The sequence below is a fragment of the Kogia breviceps genome, chromosome 16 (genome assembly GCF_026419965.1).
Source record: "Kogia breviceps isolate mKogBre1 chromosome 16, mKogBre1 haplotype 1, whole genome shotgun sequence".
NCBI lineage: Eukaryota > Metazoa > Chordata > Mammalia > Artiodactyla > Physeteridae > Kogia > Kogia breviceps.
Window position 1 is genome coordinate 24482231 of NC_081325.1, and position 20121 is coordinate 24502351.

General features: G+C 40.1%; 1 protein-coding gene and 1 long non-coding RNA gene across 4 annotated transcripts in view; one reads left to right on the forward strand and one right to left on the reverse strand.

Moving 5' to 3' along the window:
- LOC136792817 (uncharacterized) overlaps nt 1-20121 on the forward strand; it is a 407046-nt gene that overhangs the window by 72598 nt on the left and 314327 nt on the right. The window lies entirely within an intron of this gene.
- Nucleotides 1807-8562, reverse strand: FAM216B (family with sequence similarity 216 member B). Its single transcript, XM_059042348.1, has 3 exons — nt 8465-8562; nt 3876-3987; nt 1807-1950 (listed from the first exon to the last, which is right to left on the reverse strand). The coding sequence occupies exons 1-3, from the start codon at nt 8560-8562 to the stop codon at nt 1807-1809; spliced, it is 354 nt and encodes a 117-aa protein (XP_058898331.1).

Consider the following 20121-nt stretch of genomic DNA (forward strand, 5'->3'; position numbering starts at 1 on the left):
TTTTCCTCAACAGCATGTTGGAGGATTTGGACACAAAACAGCCAAGTTTTGTTACCGAACCAAACTTGGGTCCGCATGCCCATGTGCACTAAAGTCCATCTACTGACACCGGGTTGTGGTGAAGGAAAGTGCAGCATTTATTGCAGGGTGCCAAGCGAGGAGTGCTCAAAAGACCTGAACTCCCTGATGGCTTTTAGGAAAAGGTTTTTAAAGACAGGGTGAGGGAGGGGCGTTGTGGGGTAGACATTCTTCTGACTGGTTGGTGATACAGTAACTGGGAGTCAACATCATCAATCTTCTGGTTCCAACTAGTCTGGAGTCTACATGCTTGTGGGCAGCATACAGGAGGCTAAAGATTTTCTACGGCATGGGACAGTTGTCTGAGAAGACAGGCTCAGACCAGATGTCTAGGCAAGGAGCCCTGACTGGGTGTTCAGAAGTCAACATAAAGGTATTGGGTGCATGTGGCAGACAGTAGAGCCAAGACTAAAGTACAGCAATGAGGTGTCTAGGTAGGGACTACATGGGATTCACACTCAGGATCATGCAGGAACAAGTGTTTCTTTCAGTTTTGCACCCCAGGCACCTCACTCAACTTACCTTAGTCTTGGCTTTGGTAGATAGCTTCTTAAATGGTTCCCAGTGATTTCCCCCCACCCCAATTGTGGTATGCCTGCCATTGTGTAATCCCCTACCCTTGTGTGTGGGCTGGACCTAGTGACCTGTTTCTAAGTAGTAGAACATAGCAAAGGTGTTGGCATGACACTTCCAAAATCAGGTTATAGATGACTGTGACTTCCACCTTACACACCACTCACTCTTGCTCTCTTTTGTTTTTTTAACTCAGATGAAACAAGTTGCTGTTTGTGACTTATTGAGATGTATTGATATTTCCACCCTATTGAAGGACCTTTATGTCAGGAAACTGAGGGTGGCCTCCAGACAACCCCCAGTAAGTAATTGAAGCATTAAGTCCAAAAGCACCCAAAAAACTAAGTTCTGCCAACACACACAAGCGTGAGCTTGGAGGTAGATCCTTCCCTGGTTGTTTACAGAAGAAAGGACCTGTTGGAGTTAGAAGAGTATAATAAGGGGGAACCAGAGACTGAAAACATCTCCTGGAAGAAAAGAGATTTAATAATAACTACACCTTTCTGTAGGTTGTTGCTTATAGTCTGTGAAAGTTTTTCACAACCATTCTTTCATTTGTGGTTCATAAAATCCCATGAGGTTGGTGGAAGAAGAGAGATGGCAGAGTATGGGATGAAGGTGCCTGATCTTTGGGGGTGATGGTCCTAACTGACATTTACTATCTGTATGATCTTCCTCAAGTCACATAACCTGTCTGAGCTGCAGTTTCCCACAACAGTAAAGTGGGGGGAGAAAATGAAATATTCTATGTAGAGCTCGTAGCACAATGTTGGAAACATGGTAAATACTCAGTAAATATAAATATTATTGCTGTGAGTCAAACAAGCCTTTGAATCTGCACAGCCAGCAATGGGCTGAGCTGTGGTTTGAGCCCGGACCATCTGCCTAAGCCCATTGCCAGTTCTACTAAATCAAGTTCTTGCAAATCTCAGAGAGTTGTTGACATTTTATAACAAACCATAATCCAATTTCTTTAAGTCCTCTTAATTTACCCGTAAAACCTTGCTTTTTATTGTCAGAGATAATCATTTTTAAATTGACCTGCCAAACATGCTGATAAAATATCATGCTGACCGAGGCCATTCTACTTGAATTATTTATCTGGAAACTTGACTTCCAGCTGCAACATACAAGTCCCTTCCTGAGATGCCTGGTTCAGGTCAGGTAGTTAAACTCACCAAGCAGCTGCTGTTGCTGAAGGCCCTGAACATAGCAGGTCTGTAGGGCCACCCACTGGGCCCTGGGATTGTAAATCCTCATGATGCTGTAAAAGTAGCGCTGCTGCCCTTGGGTTAGGTCCTGTCAGAGCAGAGCAGGTGATTTTGATGAGTCGGTAGAATTCTATAGGATTAGAGTGTGATGTATTCAAAGCTGATTTGCACAGAAATAAGATGCTTCTCTCTCTCCATCTTTCTCACCTCCCTTAGTTTACTTAAGCAGTCTTCCACTGACATGTGTAGTGGTGAAAATGAATTAAAAAAAGATTCTAGGTAAGTAGGTCAAAGTATTGGGCTGAGGGAGATCCAAGGATTTTCAATATCTGATAACTGTACTGATCTATTATAATCCTTGTTGAGGAAGGTAGGCTATGAGAATCTACACAGGACCTGAAGTGTGCGAGGCTCTGGAGGGTAAAAGAGAACTTTCCACTGAGAGTTCTCAGTGAGAACTAAGTGGCTAACTAAGTGCTAATTCTAATACTAAGAGTTTAAAGATTACCTTTTATATGAGGAACGTTGGTCTTTATTTAAAGCAGTGGTTATCAACACCAGTGATTTTGACCCTGAAGGGATGTTTGGCAATGTCTGGAGAAATTTTTGGTTGTCACAAATGGTGGGAGAGAGGATGGATGCCACTGGCATTCAGTTGGGGAGAGGCCAGGGAGCCTGCTGAATAGACTACGGAGCATGAGACAGCCTCCCAGTCCCTTGCAACCAAGAATTACTCAGTCCCAAATGCAATTCTTTAAGCTGACCAGATCTGCATTTCACAAAGATCACTCTGTCCCCACTGTGGACAATGGCCTCAAGGGAAGAAAAACCACTGGTAGGGAGACCATTTAGGAAGCTACCATCTAGTGCTAGGGAGGAACAAGAAGGGCTGGACTACAATTTTTTTTTTTTTTTTTCTGTACGCGGGCCTTTCACTGTTGTGGCCTCTCCCGTTGCGGAGCACAGGCTCCGGACGCGCAGGCTCAGCGGCCATGGCTCACGGGCCCAGCCGCTCCGCAGCATGTGGGATCTTCCCGGACCAGGGCACGAACGCGTGTCCCCTGCATCGGCAGGCGGACTCTCAACCACTGCGCCACCAGGGAATCCCCTACAATTACTTTTATATACCTGATATACCATAAGTGCTCACTATATTGAGATGGGGAAACAGAGATAGTGGCATCAACATTTTAGAAAAATCAAGGTAAAATAAGTTCCCCTTAGGCTAAAAAATTCAAAACAATGACAGAATTTCAAAACTAGTTGATAACCATGTAATACAAACTAAACTTAAGATAAATATGTATAAGCTAAGTGAATTTTATCTGCTAGAAATTTTGTGTGAAGTTGACATCTGTGAGTCAGATTTTTTTTGGCGTCTAGAGACCTCAAACTTGATATTAAAAATATGTTCAGAGGGAAAGGAGCTGAGCCAAGTACTTCACACTTTGAGACATCATTTCAGCTTTACAGTTTCTGAATTAGATATTTTAAAAGATAGTATATTTGAAGAAGAGACTAGATCCCTAAGTAAGACTTTTCAAATGATTGAGAACAATATAACAGGAAAATTGCAAACCATTTCAAGAGCAAAGCTCCAAAGTGCAATGGAAGTTTCCATTATATAAGATAAAGCTTTAAAATTTATGGTTTTATTTTACAAGGGAAAAAAATGCCTAGTTCTCCTCCTTAGTAGAACTCTCAACTTCCTAAATGAGTAGTAACAGATAACATTTTTAATATTCTTACTCTGTTGCTTAGCCTTCCTTGTGGAGAAGGAAGTGCTCCTGAAGTGGGATGGGTGTAGAATTAGATCATCCAAGTGCTCATTCATTCTCTCACACACATGGTCGACATGCACCGAGGGCCTCTGTTGGGCCCAATGTTTTCCCTCGGTGCCTCTGTTGGGCCCAGTGTTTTCCCTAATGTGGGGTAAACAAAGAGCCAAGAAGTCCTCAACCCTTGAAGAAGAGACAGAGAAGGTCCCTCCACCTGTGAATAATATGCTTGTACCTTCAGCAGTGAAGTATCAGAGACAGAGTGAGGGACTCGAATGCAAGGAATCTGTGGAATATTCCATAGCTTTTGTTGTCTTTTCTGTTTTCCTCCTATCTTCATCCTGTACCTCCAAGGAACAACAAAGCATAACATACAATTTCATTTTGTTCAACCAATTTTGGGGATGTACCTAAGTAAGTAAGCAGGGAAATAAGTAAATAAACAAATAGATAAATATTATTTATTTCAAGGGATAAGACATTTTCTCAAATGTTTCCATGGAACTAGACCTCACCAGACTTCTTAGTTCTCCACTTTTCCCAATTCTCACCCCTTACTTATCAAAGGAATAATTCAGAGCCCTTTGTCTTTCTGATTCACTCTGCCTTTGGAATAGGTGGGTTGTAGAACCACACCAGGTCATAACAGTTATTTCTTGATAATTTTAAATAATAATTATTGCTTCATCCGATTCTAAAAGTAATATATATCATTTCTGAAAATTTGGAAAAATTTAAAAATTGAAGAGGAAATAAGATCATCCATAATTTAACAGTGCATAGCTATTGTTGGCATTTGATTGATTCCATTTTATAATTTTTTTCCCGTGTACATTGTGTGTGATTTTAGAACAGGGAGATTATTCTCTATGTGTTATGCACCTTCCCAGAACATTAAATATCCTTTGAAAATATGATTTATCTTGACAGTATAGTATATCTTTACATCACTCTCCATTTCTTGCACATTCAGATTTGCAATTTTCCAGCCTTGTACTATAAAAGAAGCTATTAAATCTAGCCATGCTTCTAACCTGACAAAGATACAGAATGAAGGAGCCACATCTTCTATGAGTAAGTCTCGTTTCCTTTCCATGTAATTTAGGGTTTAGAATCTGAGGTGTATATAGCATTATTTAAAAATTAACAATCAAGGAAGAATGGACATATTGGAATAGGGTTGCTACGGCAGAGTGGAAACCCCTAACATTTTCTCCTCTGCTCACTCCTTTGCCCTTGTCAACAACGCCTACCTCATCTGGTTGTTTGATTACCTGAGAGGTTTTTAAAAATTTATTTTACTGAAGTATAGTTGATTTACAATGTTGTGTTAATTTTTTGCCGTGCAGCAAAGTGATTCAGTTATAAATATATATACATTCTTTTCCCTATTCTTTTCCATTACAGTTTATCCCAGGGTATTAAATATAGTTCCCTGTGCTATACAGTAGGACCTTGTTGTTTATCCATTCTATATATAATATTATTAACTGAGATTTGAATACAGAATGCTCTCATTAGGCCAATTCCTCTTCTCTCCTCTACTCTATTGAATGTGCTTCAGAAGGATTTTAATGCGTGAGAAAACTCTGGTTCTGAGTTCACAGAGCTAATTGCTCAGATCTTCCAGAAGAGAAATTTATTAGGAAAACATCAGTCAACATCTTTGTGTGTCTTTTTTCCACGATATAAACTTATAAATTAAACTATAAATACTGCTTTCCTTCAACATGCACTCCAGAAACCATACCAACCAAGATATACTCTTTTAAAATATTGTCCAGGATAGAAGCCTACACTCTATCCTGTAATCAAATCATCTCAGTATCCCTCTTCTTATTTTCCAGATCTGTAGAGCAGAACATAAATATTCTTCAAAGCTGGGAAGATTTCTTCTCTCCTCAAATAGCATAAGGAAATGACTGACGATATTTCTTGGGGCAACAATTCATGTGTGATTTTCTTGGACTGTTGCTGAGGAAATCCATCTTACCTATTCAAGTGGTCTGTACTTGATAAAGTTTGATTAAAATGCTTGCAGAATTCAGGGAGGAAAAATCTACAAAAAAAAACTTATATCTGAAACAAAAAGACAGATTTGCTTAAAAGAAACTTAGCCTGTATTGTAATCTCCCCTTTTTAAAAAGCTGGTATTCATATTCAATGTAGTTTTCTTGCAAGGTCCCTTTCTTCATGCAGTGGTGGAGGTAAAATTCAGTTTGTTGATAAGCTGATATTCAAACAATGTCATGTGATGAAGCAAAGAGCTGGGGAAGGTTGGCTGCATGCCTTTCCCTGCTTCTGGACAGCATGCAACTGCACAGTTTAATCATTTTTCTTCCAAATTTTGTATCTAATCAAGTGTCAACTTTTAACACTACCATATCTGCATTATATGCAGACATGGGGGAGAAAAGTGCATGGAGACAGAGAGGCTGAATATTAAAGGTCAAGAAATCCATCAGGGCAACAGGCTATTACATGTGTTCTTCTCAGATTTGGAGTCAGTAACCGCCATCCCCGTTTCTCAGAATGATGAAGGAATAATTCCTAAATATAGAGGTACAGGCATCCATTTGACTGTGGTAATCTATTGAGTTGTGTCATATATTAAGATATTGTTCCTTTCTTAATTTTTGGAGGAGTATGATATTCTCCATATTTGATCTTGAATAGAGGCCGCATGATAATTAATGTATGGCACAAGATTCTTGCTCACATTGATGTCATCAGCATAAGCCTCATTTTAACCTGACTCATGAGAGCAATCTTATCCCTTCCTCTGGGCTAGCGTTATTATTACAGACTTCTTTCTTTCTTGAAAATCCTCTCTCTGAATGCTACATTATCTGCAAAAATGAAGAGTTCCTAGGGAAAATGGAAGAAGAAATACCAAAAGCAAACCACAAATTCAAAATTCTTAGGAGACTAAGGGGAAGAAAAATATAGGGAGATAAATGTGATGAACTGTATAGCTTAAGGACTCAACACACAAAAAAGTTTGCATTTTTTCCCAATGATTTAAATGCAGACCTTCTGGGGAATAAAAATGGCACAAGTAAGAGTCTGTAAATGCCAGTGAATACCACAAAACCTCTCAGATCTGGATCTCAGAGGTTGGTGATTCTCTACTGAGAGATAAAGAACAGTTGTCTGCAGAGTTGGCGTTGTCAGTTGAGTCTCCTTTGAATGTTTTTCCAGGATATGATGAAATGCCTTCTAGAGCAAACCACATCTGCTGACTGTTACACACACATGCTGATTCATAACAGCATGCATTACTCCCTGCTCAGTCAGGAAAATAGAAACGGATCTGGGTGTTTGACAGAGAGGGAATTGAACATAAGGAATATAAAACTTTTGGAATGGGCTGTACAGGAGCAAAACAAGAAAGGTTAGCTTATCCAAATATTGGCAATTGCACTAAACTACTACCACACCGAGAGCTGGGGGACAAAAGCGAAAATGATTTCACCCAGAGTCCATGAACACTGTACCATTGAGGCTGCTTCTGTTGGGACACTGCTGCCTGAGTAGCACCCCAGGACCTGGTACACACCTGCTATTCTTGCTTCTGTGTTCTTTCCAAAACTTTAAATATTACTGTTGCTATCACCACTGTTATTGCCCTGGCTGCTACTATTGCTGATGCTGCCACTGTTTCAGATGCAAGCAGAAACCATTCTCCTTCTCCTTTTCCCCAGCCTTTCATATCCTATATCCCACTGGATGCCAGCTCGTGAGGAATTCTGCAAAATGTATTTTGCAGTCTTCCCACTGCTGTGGTAAAGAGAAGGGTGTAGAGGGTAAGCATGAAGCTGAGTGATAATGGACGCCACATACAGTCAATATTTGCCTAATACCACTAAAGTTTGGAATTTTGTAATAAAAGACAAAAATAAAAGATAATTAACTAGCTCTATAGATGGTATCAAAGAATGAGGTATAAACTTTAGGACAACAACTTAAGACTTAGGAATGATGAAAAAATGTATATCATCAATTTTGGACAAAGAAATTGTCTTCCCAATGACTAGCTAGACTTTTCAAAGAGAATTAAAACTGACTATAAAAAAAAAAAGTAGAGGGCTTCCCTGGTGGCGCAGCGGTTGAGAGCCCGCCTGCCGATGCAGGGGACACGGGTTCGTGCCCCGGTCCGGGAGGATCCCACGTGCCGCGGAGCGGCTGGGCCCGTGAGCCATGGCCACTGTGCCTGCGCGTCCGGAGCCTGTGCTCTGCAGTGGGAGAGGCCACAGCAGTGAGAGGCCCGCGTACCGCAAAAAAAAGAAAAAAAAAAAAGTAGAAACACCCATCATATAATTACTATAGAAAACATGATTTTGACTAATGATGAAGGTGCATACTATTTCATGGATGAAACATTGGTACAGCAATGGGACACAATGCTTAAGACTTTGGTATGTCTATATTCCAGTGCTTAGAACGTGGGTCATAAAGTGTTTTTATAGAATAGTGGGGTAGATATGACCTCATGGGCATTACCAAGTGAGAAAAAGGGACCCATGATTGGAATCCAAGATGAGATTAAACCCTAATTCAAAGAATCCAGTCTGCTAGAACAAGAGGCAGAGTATCACTGTGTATTACAGAGATAAGTACTTCCCAGGAAAACCATGAACCCAAGAGGAAATGATCTGCTCATAACCTTCTGCTCCAGCTTCTCCTCCAGGATCCTTTTAGCTGCAGGGCTAGTTCTGCCAGGGAGTAACTCTGCCAGGCACAGATGTCCTCCCTTGGCTACCCCAAGCCCTCAGAGGGCATCAGTGAGCCATAATAAAGTGAAAGAAGTATCCTTCCCCCCACTCGGTGCTGCTGTTTATCACTTGGACTCCTGAGTGTTTCCATTCAGAGCTTTCACAGTCTTTGTTGGACTTTCTTTCACAAAGAGCTGTGTAGTCCATTGGGCGCAATCCTGTTTGGTGGGGTTTTTCATGGAGGCTGATTATTCCTCTGTTATCTTTTGTTTTTTTCATGCCATCGCTTCAAAGAAAACTCCTATTTCTCCAAGATCCCCAAACCAAAGCTCTTACACATACCGACCGCTTTAGGGTCACTGGTCTCAAAAGCAAGAAAACTAAGAATCCTGGTTTGAGCTGTAAGAGCCACTTTCAGTGAGTGAAAACTACTTTGGACACTTAGAAGCAGTGATTAGCAGCAAAGGAAAAGCTGGGTATGGTCATATATGTGCCAAGGACTTTGGGAAAACAGATTCATAAAGTTCAGAAAATAATCCAAAATGGAATAGAACTCAAGGAAATACCCAGAAATTTAACTTGGACTCTATAATCCCAAATAACTCTATGGAATAAAAAGGTAAGAGGTCAAAAGGAACTCGAGTAGGTGCCCTGGATACTTGTAGACAATTCTAGACTCAAGGGCATGTTATTTTTAAAAATTCTAAGAATTTACAAAAATGTCTTTTTCACTGGGGATTAGCACTGGTCCTCTGAAAAGAGATCCTATGGCATAGCTATTAAATAGTAGAGCCAGGACTCAAACCCATGGTTACCTGAAGTCTATGATTTATCCCCTTGGACTCCGGAACTAAAAGGGAATTCAAGCAACATATATATTGCTGTAATAGAAAATTATTCCTCTTATCCAGCCATTACCCACAGACAAAATTCATGCATCTTGATTCTTTCTGTCCTTGGGGTATATTTCATTTCCATTTTGAATACTGCTTGGTTGAACAAGGGGAGGCTTTAGTTTCACAAAGACTATGGTCATAATTCTGGGGCAGGATATTAGTCTTATTATACCACATCATTGACCTTCTAATAAGGCTCCTGGAAAGGCTTCATGGAAACAGGTGTCTAGCTGGCCAGTCCCATCAGCCCTCAAACCTGCCCAGTCATTTCTCAGTTCACAGAAGATGTGGGTGTAAAGCTTAGGTCCTTACCCAGGAAAACACTCTCTGCATGTATTCTGATTTTTTTTAAAGTGGACTGAATAAAAATACCATCTATCACTTGACAGTGAATTAGTAGGGCAACTTTCAGTGAGATATAATTAACATATAATATTAGTTTCAAGTGTACAACAAAATGATTCTATATTTGTATGTATTGCAAAATAATCACTACAATAAGTCTAGTTAATATCCATCTTTATAAACATTTAAAAGATCAATACTGACAGCTATGTTTTGAACAGTCATTTCCTTTTTTGTTGTTGTAAATAGGGATAGGATTCTGAGACTTTTAGATGTTGTAGACCTGGTATTTCTGCAATTAACAAGGTGCCTTGTGAAATCCTCATGGAAAGATAAGTACAATTGGAAACTTGTTAAAAAGTAATACTAGAGGGGCCAATTAAAGGGTCAGTGACAACCTAGATAGGGTTTTGGTGACATGCCCTGATCTATTCCACAGTTTTACCAAGGTCTTGAATAAAGACATAGTAGGCAATCTTATTAAGTTTTCAGATGACAAAGATCTAGTTTCCAAATGACAGAAATCTATTCAACAGGTGGGATAGAAAACATAGTGGATGGCAGAATCAGGACACAGAAAGATCTTGACAAGTTAAAGTGATGGATTGCATCTAATAGGATAAAATGTAATAACAACAACAAAAATTATATTCTGCATCAGAGTTTGATTTCTAGTTGGAAAAACACAGAAATAGAATTTGGAGTTTAGTAGCAGTTTAGGCATAGGGAAGTAAATGCAGACTGAGACTGCTAGAGGGATTCATGAGTGTGTAGGCTACATCAACGGAAGTATAGTTTCTAAAATAAGGGAGAAATTGGGTTGCACTGGCGCACTTTGTGCTGAAGCGTTGTGTCCACACAAGGGACATAGGCAAGGTGGAGTGTGTGGCTAAAACAGAGGTGCTTTGTCACAGGATGAGCTGGCACATGCATAAGAGCTATTGAATCTGGAAAAGATCTATGGCAGAAGGGGGTGGGGTGGGCAATAAAGCCTCACAAAATATTTGAAGGGCTCATGTGTTAAAAAAAAATTTCTGGACAGCCATCCTCCGCCTCTGCAGGAGACCCTCCAACACTAGCAGATTAAAAGTTAAAGAGAAGGGAGGGACTTTCAAGATGGTGGAAGGGTAAGACATGGAGATCACCGTCCTCCCCACAAACGCATCAAAAATACATCTACATGAGGAACAATTCCTGCAGAACACTTACTGAACTCTGGCAGAAGACTTCAGACTTCCCAAAAGGCAAGAAACTCCCCACGTACCTGGGTAGGGCAAAAGAAAAAACAGAGACAAAAGAATAGGGACAGGACCTCCACCTCTGGGAGGGAGCTGTGAAGGAGGAAAGGTTTCCACACACTAGGAAGCCCCTTCACTGGCAGAGACGGGGGGTGAGCAGGAGGGAAGCTTTGGAGCCACGGAGGAGAGGACAGCAAGAGGGGTGCAGAGGGCAAAGCAGAGAGATTCCTGCACAGAGGATCAGTGCCAACCAGCACTCAGCAGCCGGAGAGGCTTGTCTGCTCACCCGCCAGGACGGGTGGGGGCTGGGAGCTGAGGCTCGGGCTTCGGAGGTCGGATCCCAGGGAGAGGACTGGGGTTGGCTGTGTGAACACAGCGTGAAGGGGGCTAGTGCGCCACAGCCAGCCTGGATTGAGTCCGGGAAAAAGTCTGGAACTGCCTAGGAGACAAGAGACCATTGTTTCAGGGTGTGTGAGGAAAGGGGATTCAGAGCACTGCCTAAACGAGCTCCAGAGAAGGGCGTGAGCTGTGGCTATCAGCGCAGACACCAGAGATGGGCATGACACACTAAGGCTACTGCTGCAGCCACCAAGAAGCCTGTGTGCAAGCACAGGTCACTCTCCGCACCTCCCCTCCCGGGAGCCTGTGCAGCCCGCCACTGCCAGGGTCCTGTGATCCAGGGACAACTTCCCCGAGAGAACACATGGCGTGCCTCCCGTCACGTGTTGCAACGTCACTCTGGCCTCTGCCGCTGCAGGCTCACTCTGCATTCTGTACCCCTCCCTCCCCCCGGCCTGAGTGAGCTAGAGCCCGTAATCAGCTGCTACTTTAACCCTGTTCTGTCCGGGTGGGGAATAGATGACCTCAGGTGACCGACACGCAGAGGCAGGGCCAAACCCAAAGCTGAACCCCAGGAGCTGTACGAACAAAGAAGAGAAAGGGAAATGTCTCCCAGCAGCCTCAGGAGCAGCAGATTAAATCTCCACAACCCACTTGATGTACCCTGCATCTCTGGAATACCTGAACAGAAAATGAATCGTCCCAAAATTGAGGTGGTGGACTTTGGGAGCAACTGTAGACTTGGGGTTTACTTTCTGCATCTAATTTGTTTTTGGTTTTATGTTTATCTTAGCTTAGTATTTAGAGCTTATCATCGTTAGTAGATTTGTTTATTGATTTGGTTGCTCTTTTCCTTTTTTAAAAAAAAAAGATACATATTTTCCTTCTTCTCTTTCTGTGAGTGTATATGCATATGCTTCTTTGTGTGATTTTGTCTGCATAGCTTTGCTTTTACTATTTGTCCTAGGGTTCTGTCTGTCCATTTTTAGTATTCTTTTTAGCGCTTGTTCCCATTGGTGGATTTGTTTTTTGGTTTGGTTGCTCTCTTCTTTCTTTCTTTTTTTAAATTACTTTTTTATTTTTAATAATTTTTAAAATTTTTTATTTTAACAACTGTATTTTATTTTATTTTTTCTTTCTTTTTATTCCTCCCTTTTCTTCTGAGCCATGTTGCTGACAGGGTCTTGGTATTCCGGCCGAGTGTCAGGCCTGAGCCTCTGAAGTGGGAGGGCTGAGTTCAGGACATTGGTCCACCAGAGACTTCCCAACCCCACGTAATATAAAACGGTGAAAGCTCTCCCAGAGATCTCCATCTCAACACTAAAACCCAGCTCCACTCACTCAATGACCAGCAAGCTACAGTGCTGGACACCCTAAGCCAAACAACTAGCAAGACAGGAACACAACCCCACACATTAGCAGAGAGGCTGCCTAAATTAATAAGGTCATAGACACCCCAAAACACACCACCGGACGTGGTCCAGCCCACCAGAAAGACAAGATCCAGCCTTATCCACCAAAACACAGGCACCAGTCCCTCCACCAGGAAGCCTACACAACCCACTAAACCAACCATAGCCACTGGGGGCAGACACCAAAAACAAAGGAAACTATGAACCTGCAGCCTGAGAAAAGGAGACCCCAAACACAGTAAGTTAAGCAAAATGAGAGGACAGAAAAACACACAGCAGATGAAGGAGCAAGGTAAAAACCCACCAGACCAAACAAATGAAGAGGAAATAGGCAGTCTACCTGAAAAAGAATTCAGAGTTATGATAGTAAAGATGATCCAAAATCTTGGAAATAGAATGGAGAAAACACAAGAAAGGTTTAACAAGGACCTAGAAGAACTAAAGAGCAAACAAACGATGAACAACACAATAAATGAAATTAAACATTCTCTGGAAGGAATCAATAGCAGAATAACTAAGGCAGAAGAACGGATAAGTGACCTGGAAGATAAAATAGTGGAAATAACTACCACAGAGCAGAATAAAGAAAGAAGAATGAAAAGAATTGAGGACAGTCTTAGAGACCTCTGGGACAACATTAAAGGCACCAACGTTCAATTTATAGGGGTGCCAGAAGAAGAAGAGAAAAAGAAAGGTACTGAGAAAATATTTGCAGAGATTATAGTTGAAAATTTTCCTAATATGGGAAAGGAAATAGTCAACTCCAGGAAGCACAGAGAGTCCCATACAGGATAAATCCAGGGAGAATCATGCCAAGACACATATTAATCAAACTATCAAAAATTAAATACAAAGAAAATATTAAAAGCAGCAAGGGAAAAACAACAAATAACATACAAAGGAAGCCCCATAGGGTTAACAGCTGATCTTTCAGCAGAAACTCTGCAAGCCAGAAGAGAGTGACAGGACATATTTAAAGTGATGAAAGGCAAAAACCTACAACCAAGATTACTCTACCCAGCAAGGATCTCATTCAGATTCGACGGAAAAACAAAACCTTTACAGACAAGCAAAAGCTAAGGGAATTCAGCACCACCAAACCAGCTTTACAACAAATGCTAAAGGAACTTCTCTAGGCAGGAAACACAAGAGAAGGAAAAGACCTACAATAACAAACCCAAAACAATTAAGAAAATGGTAATAGGAATATACATATCGATAACTGCCTTAAATATAAATGGATTAAATGCTCCAGCCAAAAGATGTAGACTGGCTGAATGGATACAAAAACAAGACCTGTATATATGCTGTCTACAAGAGACCCACTTCAGACCTAGGGACACATACAGACTGAAAGTGAGGGGATGGAAAAAGATATTCCATGCAAATGGAAATCAAAAGAAAGCTGGAGTAGCAATTCTCATATCAGACAAAATAGACTTTAAAATAAAGGCTATTACAAGAGCCAAAGAAGGACACTACATAATGATCAAGGGATCAATCCAAGAAGAAGATATAACAATTGTAAATATTTATGCACCCAACATAGGAGCACCTCAATACGTAAGGCAAATGCTAACAGCCATAGAAGGGGAAATCGACAGTAACACAATCATAGTAGGGGACTTTAACACCCCACTTTCACCAATGGACAGATCATCCAAAATGAAAATAAATAAGGAAATATAAGCTTTAAATGATACATTAAACAAGATGGACTTAATTGATATTTATAGGACATTCCATCCAAAAACAACAGAATAAACTTTCTTCTCAAGTGCTCATGGAACATTCTCCAGGATAGATCATATCTTGGGTCACAGATCAAGCCTTGGTAAATTTAAGAAGACTGAAATCGTATCAAGTATCTTTTTGGACCACAACACTATGAAACTAGATATCAATTACAGGAAAAAATCTGTAAAAAATACAAACACATGGAGGCTAAACAATACATTACTAAATAACCAAGAGATCACTTAATAAATCAAAGAGTAAATAAACAAATAAGTGGAAACAAATGACAATGAAAACATGATGACCCAAAACCTATAGGATGCAGCAAAAACAGTTCTAAGAGGGAAGTTTGTAGCAATACAGTCCTACCTCAAGTAACAAGAAACATCTCAAATAAGCAACCTGACCTTACACCTAAAGCAATTACAGAAAGAAAAACAAAAGAAAACCCCAAAGTTAGTAGAAGGAAAGAAATCATAAAGATCAGATCAGAGATGAAGGAAACAGTAACAAAGATCAATAAAACTAAAAGCTGGTTCTTTGAGAAGATAAACAAAATTGATAAACCATTAGCCAGACTCATCAAGAAAAAAAGGGAGAAGACTCAAATCAATAGAATTAAAATGAAAAAGGAGAAGTAACAACTGACACTGCAGAAATACAAAGGATCATGAGAGATTACTACAAACAACTCTATGCCAATAAAATGGACAAGCTGGAAGAAATGGACAAATTCTTAGAAAAGCACAAACTTCTGAGACTGAACCAGGAAGGAATAGAAAATATAAAGAGACCAATCACAAGCACTGAAATTGAAACTGTGATTAACAATCTTCCAAGAAGCAAAAGCCCAGGACCAGATGGCTTCACAGGTGAATTCTATGAAACATTCAGAGAAGAGCTAACATCTATCTTTGTCAAACTCTTGCAAAATATAGCAGAGGGAGGAATACTCCCAAGCTCATTCTACGAGGCCACCATCACTCTGATACCAAAACCAGACAAAGATGTCACAAAGAAAGAAAACTACAGGCCAATATCACTAATGAACATAGATGTAAAAATACTCAACAAAATACTAGCAAACAGAATACGAGGTTCCTTAAAAAACTAAAAATATCACTACCATACGACCCAGCAGTCCCACTACTGGGCATGTACCCTGAGAAAACCATAATTCAAAAAGAGTCATGTACCACAATGTTCATTGTGGCACTATTTACAATAGCCAGGATATGGAAGCAACCTAAGTGTCCATCAACAGATGAATAGATAAAGAAGATGTGGCCCATATATACAATGGAATATTACTCAGCCATAAAAAGAAATGAAATTGAGTTATTTGTAGTGAGGTGGATGGACCTAGAGTCTGTCATACAGAGTGAAGTAAGTCAGAGAAAAACAAATACCGTATGCTAACATATATATGTGGAATCTAAAAAAAAATGGTTCTGAAGAACATAGAGGCAGGACAGGAATACAGATGCAGACGTACAGAATGGTCTTGACACAGGGAGGGGGAAGGGTAAGCAGGGACAAAGTGAGAGAGTGGCGTGGAAATACATACACTACCAAATGGAAAATAAATAACTAGTAGGAAGTGGCCACATAGCACAGGGAGATCAACTTGGTGCTTTGTGTCCACCTAGAGGGGTAGGATAGGGAGGGTGGGAGGGAGATGCAAGAGGGAGAGATATGGGGATATATGTATATATATAGCTGATTCACTTTGTTACACAGCAGCATCTAACACAACATTGTAAAGCAATTATACTCCAATAAAGATGTTAAAAAATTTTCTGGTTTTATTGAGATACAATTGACATACATCACTGTAAAAATGTAAGGTTTACAGCATAATGGTTTGACTTACATGTATTGTGAAATGGTTCTGCAGTAAGCTTAGTTAGCATCCATCATCTCACATAAATACAATAAAAAAAGAAAGCAAGAAAATGTTTTTTCTTGTGGTGAGATCTTTTAGGATTTACTCTCTTAGCAACTTTCATATATGACAAATAGCAGTGTTAACAGTATTCATCATGCTGTACGTTGCATCCCTAATACTTCTTTATCTTGTAACGGGAAGTTTGTACCTTTGAACCACCTTTCTCCAATCCCCCTATCCCTTCCCCCAGCCTCTGGTAACCACAAATCTTATCTCTTTTTCTATGCATTTGGTTGGGATTTTTTGGTTACTGTGTTTTTGTTTTGGTTTGTTTTCATAGTCCACAGATAAGTGAGGTCATACAGTATTTGTCTTTCTCTGTCTGACTTATTTCATTAAACATAATATCCTCGAGGTCCATTCATGTTGTCTCAAATGGTAAGATTTCCTTGTTTTTTTATGGCTGAATAATATTCCTTTGCATACATATATATACCACAACTTCTTTATCCATTCATCTGTCAGTGGACACTTAGGTTGTTTTCGTGTCTTGACTGTTGTACATAATGCTGCAGTGAACATGGGGTGCAGATAGCTTTTCAAGTTAGTGTTTTCATTTTCTTTGGATAAATACCTAGGAGTGGAATTACTGGATTATATGGTAGCTCTGTTTGTAATTTTTAAGCATCCTCCTTACTGTTTTCCATAGTGGCTGGTAAGGAGACAGAGAGGAACATGAGAGACCTTGGAAGATGGCCAAATCAAAAATTAACTTCTACTACACATGGAATATTTCACTGTGGACAGTAGGTGCACACTGAAAGTGAAGGAAGATTCTCTGAGAGAAATGAAGCTTTGTACCCATCCGTGTGGTTACAGGGAGTATAGTTCCCTAGGGGACATCCTAAATGCTCGGGTATCCAATGAATTAGCTGGTAATACTGAATGTATGAGCCACTGAACTCACAAACAGCAATGTAATACGTGACATCTATTCACAAACCAGAAATAATTCTGTGAATTGTCAAATATGTTAGCTTATGTTATAAAAACTAGAAATCTTAGCATTAAGTAGCACTTAGGATACATTTCAGCTGTAGATAACAGAGATGCCCAGCAAATCTTGGTATAAACAAACAGGGATTTATTCTTGTCACTTTGCAAGAAGTGAAGCAAGATGGTTGGTGGTATTGGTTCAGGAATTCTGGGCTGGTGTCTCCAATTCTCTTGGTCTTCTCTTTGTGGTCATAACCTGGCCATGTCAAGATGTGGCAATCAGTCAAAGTCCAGATGTGGCAACGAGGAGAAAGTTTATCTTCCCACAACTTTCTCTTATCAGAGACAAAAACTATTTCTCAGAAGCTTCTCTGCTAATCTTGCCTAATATCACTAAGGCAGGTGTTATCAGTCAGTTGTTTAAATTATTGCTGAACAAACAACCACAGCATCATCTCAGGGACACACAATAACACACATTTACTTCTCTCTCGTCAGCCAGGACAGCTGTTCTATGGGTCTCTCCTTCTTATGAGACCTGGGCTACCCAGGGCATATCTCCTTATGGTAGAAGCTCCTGGGGGCGAGCCTTGGCTTGGAATTGGCACATTCTTTCTTCTGCCGTATTCTAAGTCCAAAATCAATGCGGCAGGAAAGGATACTTTTCTCAAGGAGGTCATGGGGAAGGAATGAATATTTGCTGAAAGGTAATATAATTTGCCACAAAAAGTCTGGATTTAGGCCAGCTCCTAGACCAGGGCCTGGGGTGACCTTCCTGGAAGCCAAAGGATATTTATCCAATCTTAAACAAATATGGAGGGCTGCTATCCAGAAAGAAAAAATGTAAATGGCTTTTAGATAGGTTAGGAACGGTATCAGCTGTGTCTGCCACAAAGCAAGGGTTTGATCCCGAGGGAATTTTTATAGTTCTATCCACACCTTAAACTATCAAAGTATTCAGAGGTAGTGTGTTTAAACAGATAATTGGCTTTTTCTGCTTCACACCTCCAGGGACAGGAAAGAAGATAAGGAAGGAAACTCATTTATTATGTGTCTAATATATGCCAAAAACAGTGCTAGGAATTTAAGATAGACTATTTTATTTATTCTTCATAATGCTTTGAGATAAATATTATTAAACTAGTTTATGGAAGAAAAATATGAGGCTCTGAGAACTTGACAGTTTATATATATTATACAAGGTGGAGCCAGGATTTATACCCAGGTTCGTCTGGCACTAAGGCTATAAAACCTTTCTATTATACCGTGTTGTCTTTTCTACATTTTGTTCCATTTGTTTAGAGCTTTTTCTAGAATATTCTATGTGTATTCTCATAGAGGAAACTGAATTATCCTCAAACAAGATAATTCTTTATATGTGTGAAATCGATAATTCTGTCTCTCTAAGTCATTGCCTCTCCAGGTTAAAAGATAGTTCCTCCAATAATTCCTCTTATTATATGTGTAAGCCCTATAATGGTCCCATTTTTCAGAAGGTCCCTAGGCAGTCAGATGTAGAATAAAAACTCTTAACCAAAACAGTCATGACTCATGGCTGGCTGGCTAATCACAGAAAGGCAATTGAAATAAAAAAATCATCTAAAAATGACACTTACACGTCTTAAACATATATATTCTTAAATTTAAAATATATAAGTCCATTTTCTAACTTTTTGAGGTAGGGCAAAGCCTTTTATTTTAATACAAGCAGAAATTCTTGGCGGGGGCACTAAAACTCTTATGTTTATTTTAAGGAGTACTTGGAACTGTGCAAAGAGGACTCTTCAATTTTCACAATGACTGGGGGCCACCATAGCATTTAGTGGGTGTGCACCAGAGATGCTGAATGTCTCAATGCTGTGCAGTCCTGCAAAAGAAAACAGCTCACCTAAGATGTCAGTAAGACTCCTATTGAGATTTGGGTCATTTAGCTGATGGAATTTCATGTTAACTCAAATAAAACAAGCTCCTAATAAATTATCTATGATTTCCAATCTTGTTTCTTTAAAATTGAGGGACTCTTGGAAGACACTTGTGAAGCATATGGGATACAGAATCCTCCTAGCTTTTTCTTTTAAATTTATTTATTACTTTATATTTATTTTTGGTTGCATTGGGTCTTCATTGCTGCGCGCAGGCTTTCTCTAGTTGCGGTGAGCAGGGGCGGGGGCGACTCTTAGTTGCGGTGTGCAGGCTTCTCATTGCAGTGGCTTCTCTTGCTGCGAGCATGGGCTCTAGGCACATGGGCTTCAGTAGTTGTGGCACACAGGCTCAGTAGTTGTGGCTTGCGGGCTCTAGAGCACAGGCTCAGTGGTTGTGCAGGCTCTGCAGCATGTGAGATCTTCCTGGACCAGGGCTCGAACCTGTGTCTTCTGCATTGGCAGGAGGATTCTTAACCACTGCGCCACCAGGGTAGTCCCCCTCCTAGCTTTTAATTATTTTTTTCCTCTTACCTTTTGCAACTGTCTTACTCATATCTAACCAGGCAGCACATTTTTTTCATTACTCTTTTTTTAATGCTTTCTAAGCATTCAACTTGGTTTTTGTAGAAACTACTCTCGTAATCAGTCTATGTAATATTTAATAAAAGCATGCAATTGCAGTTAACACATGCAGGACCATCAACGGGTTTGGCAAGTATACAATAGACCTGAGAGCATCATTAGTTAACCAGGAGATTCCACAAAAATAAAATTGGTTCAGAGAACTTCCATTAAAATATGTTTCCTGGAATTGCTAACAAAGGCCTAAGGAAAATCCCTTGCAGCCCATATCGCAGATATAATAGACTGAAATCTATTTTATGGTTAAATGTCCACTCAGGTCTGTTGCTTATTTCCCTTCTTTCTCACTCTAGCAGGGTCTTCTGCTTTTCTATCCCTTGTTTTGGTCTTTTAACCCTTTATCAGTTATGC

Coding starts and splice junctions, on each gene's coding strand:
- FAM216B (XM_059042348.1), bottom strand. CDS start 8,562: ATGGACTACACAGCTCTTTGTGAAAGAAAGTCCAACAAAGACTGTGAA. Junction 3,988..8,464: donor GTGATAAACAGCAGCACCGA/GTGGGGGGAAGG, acceptor TGTTCCTTGGAG/GTACAGGATGAAGATAGGAG. Junction 1,951..3,875: donor CTGATACTTCACTGCTGAAG/GTACAAGCATAT, acceptor CTGCTCTGACAG/GACCTAACCCAAGGGCAGCA.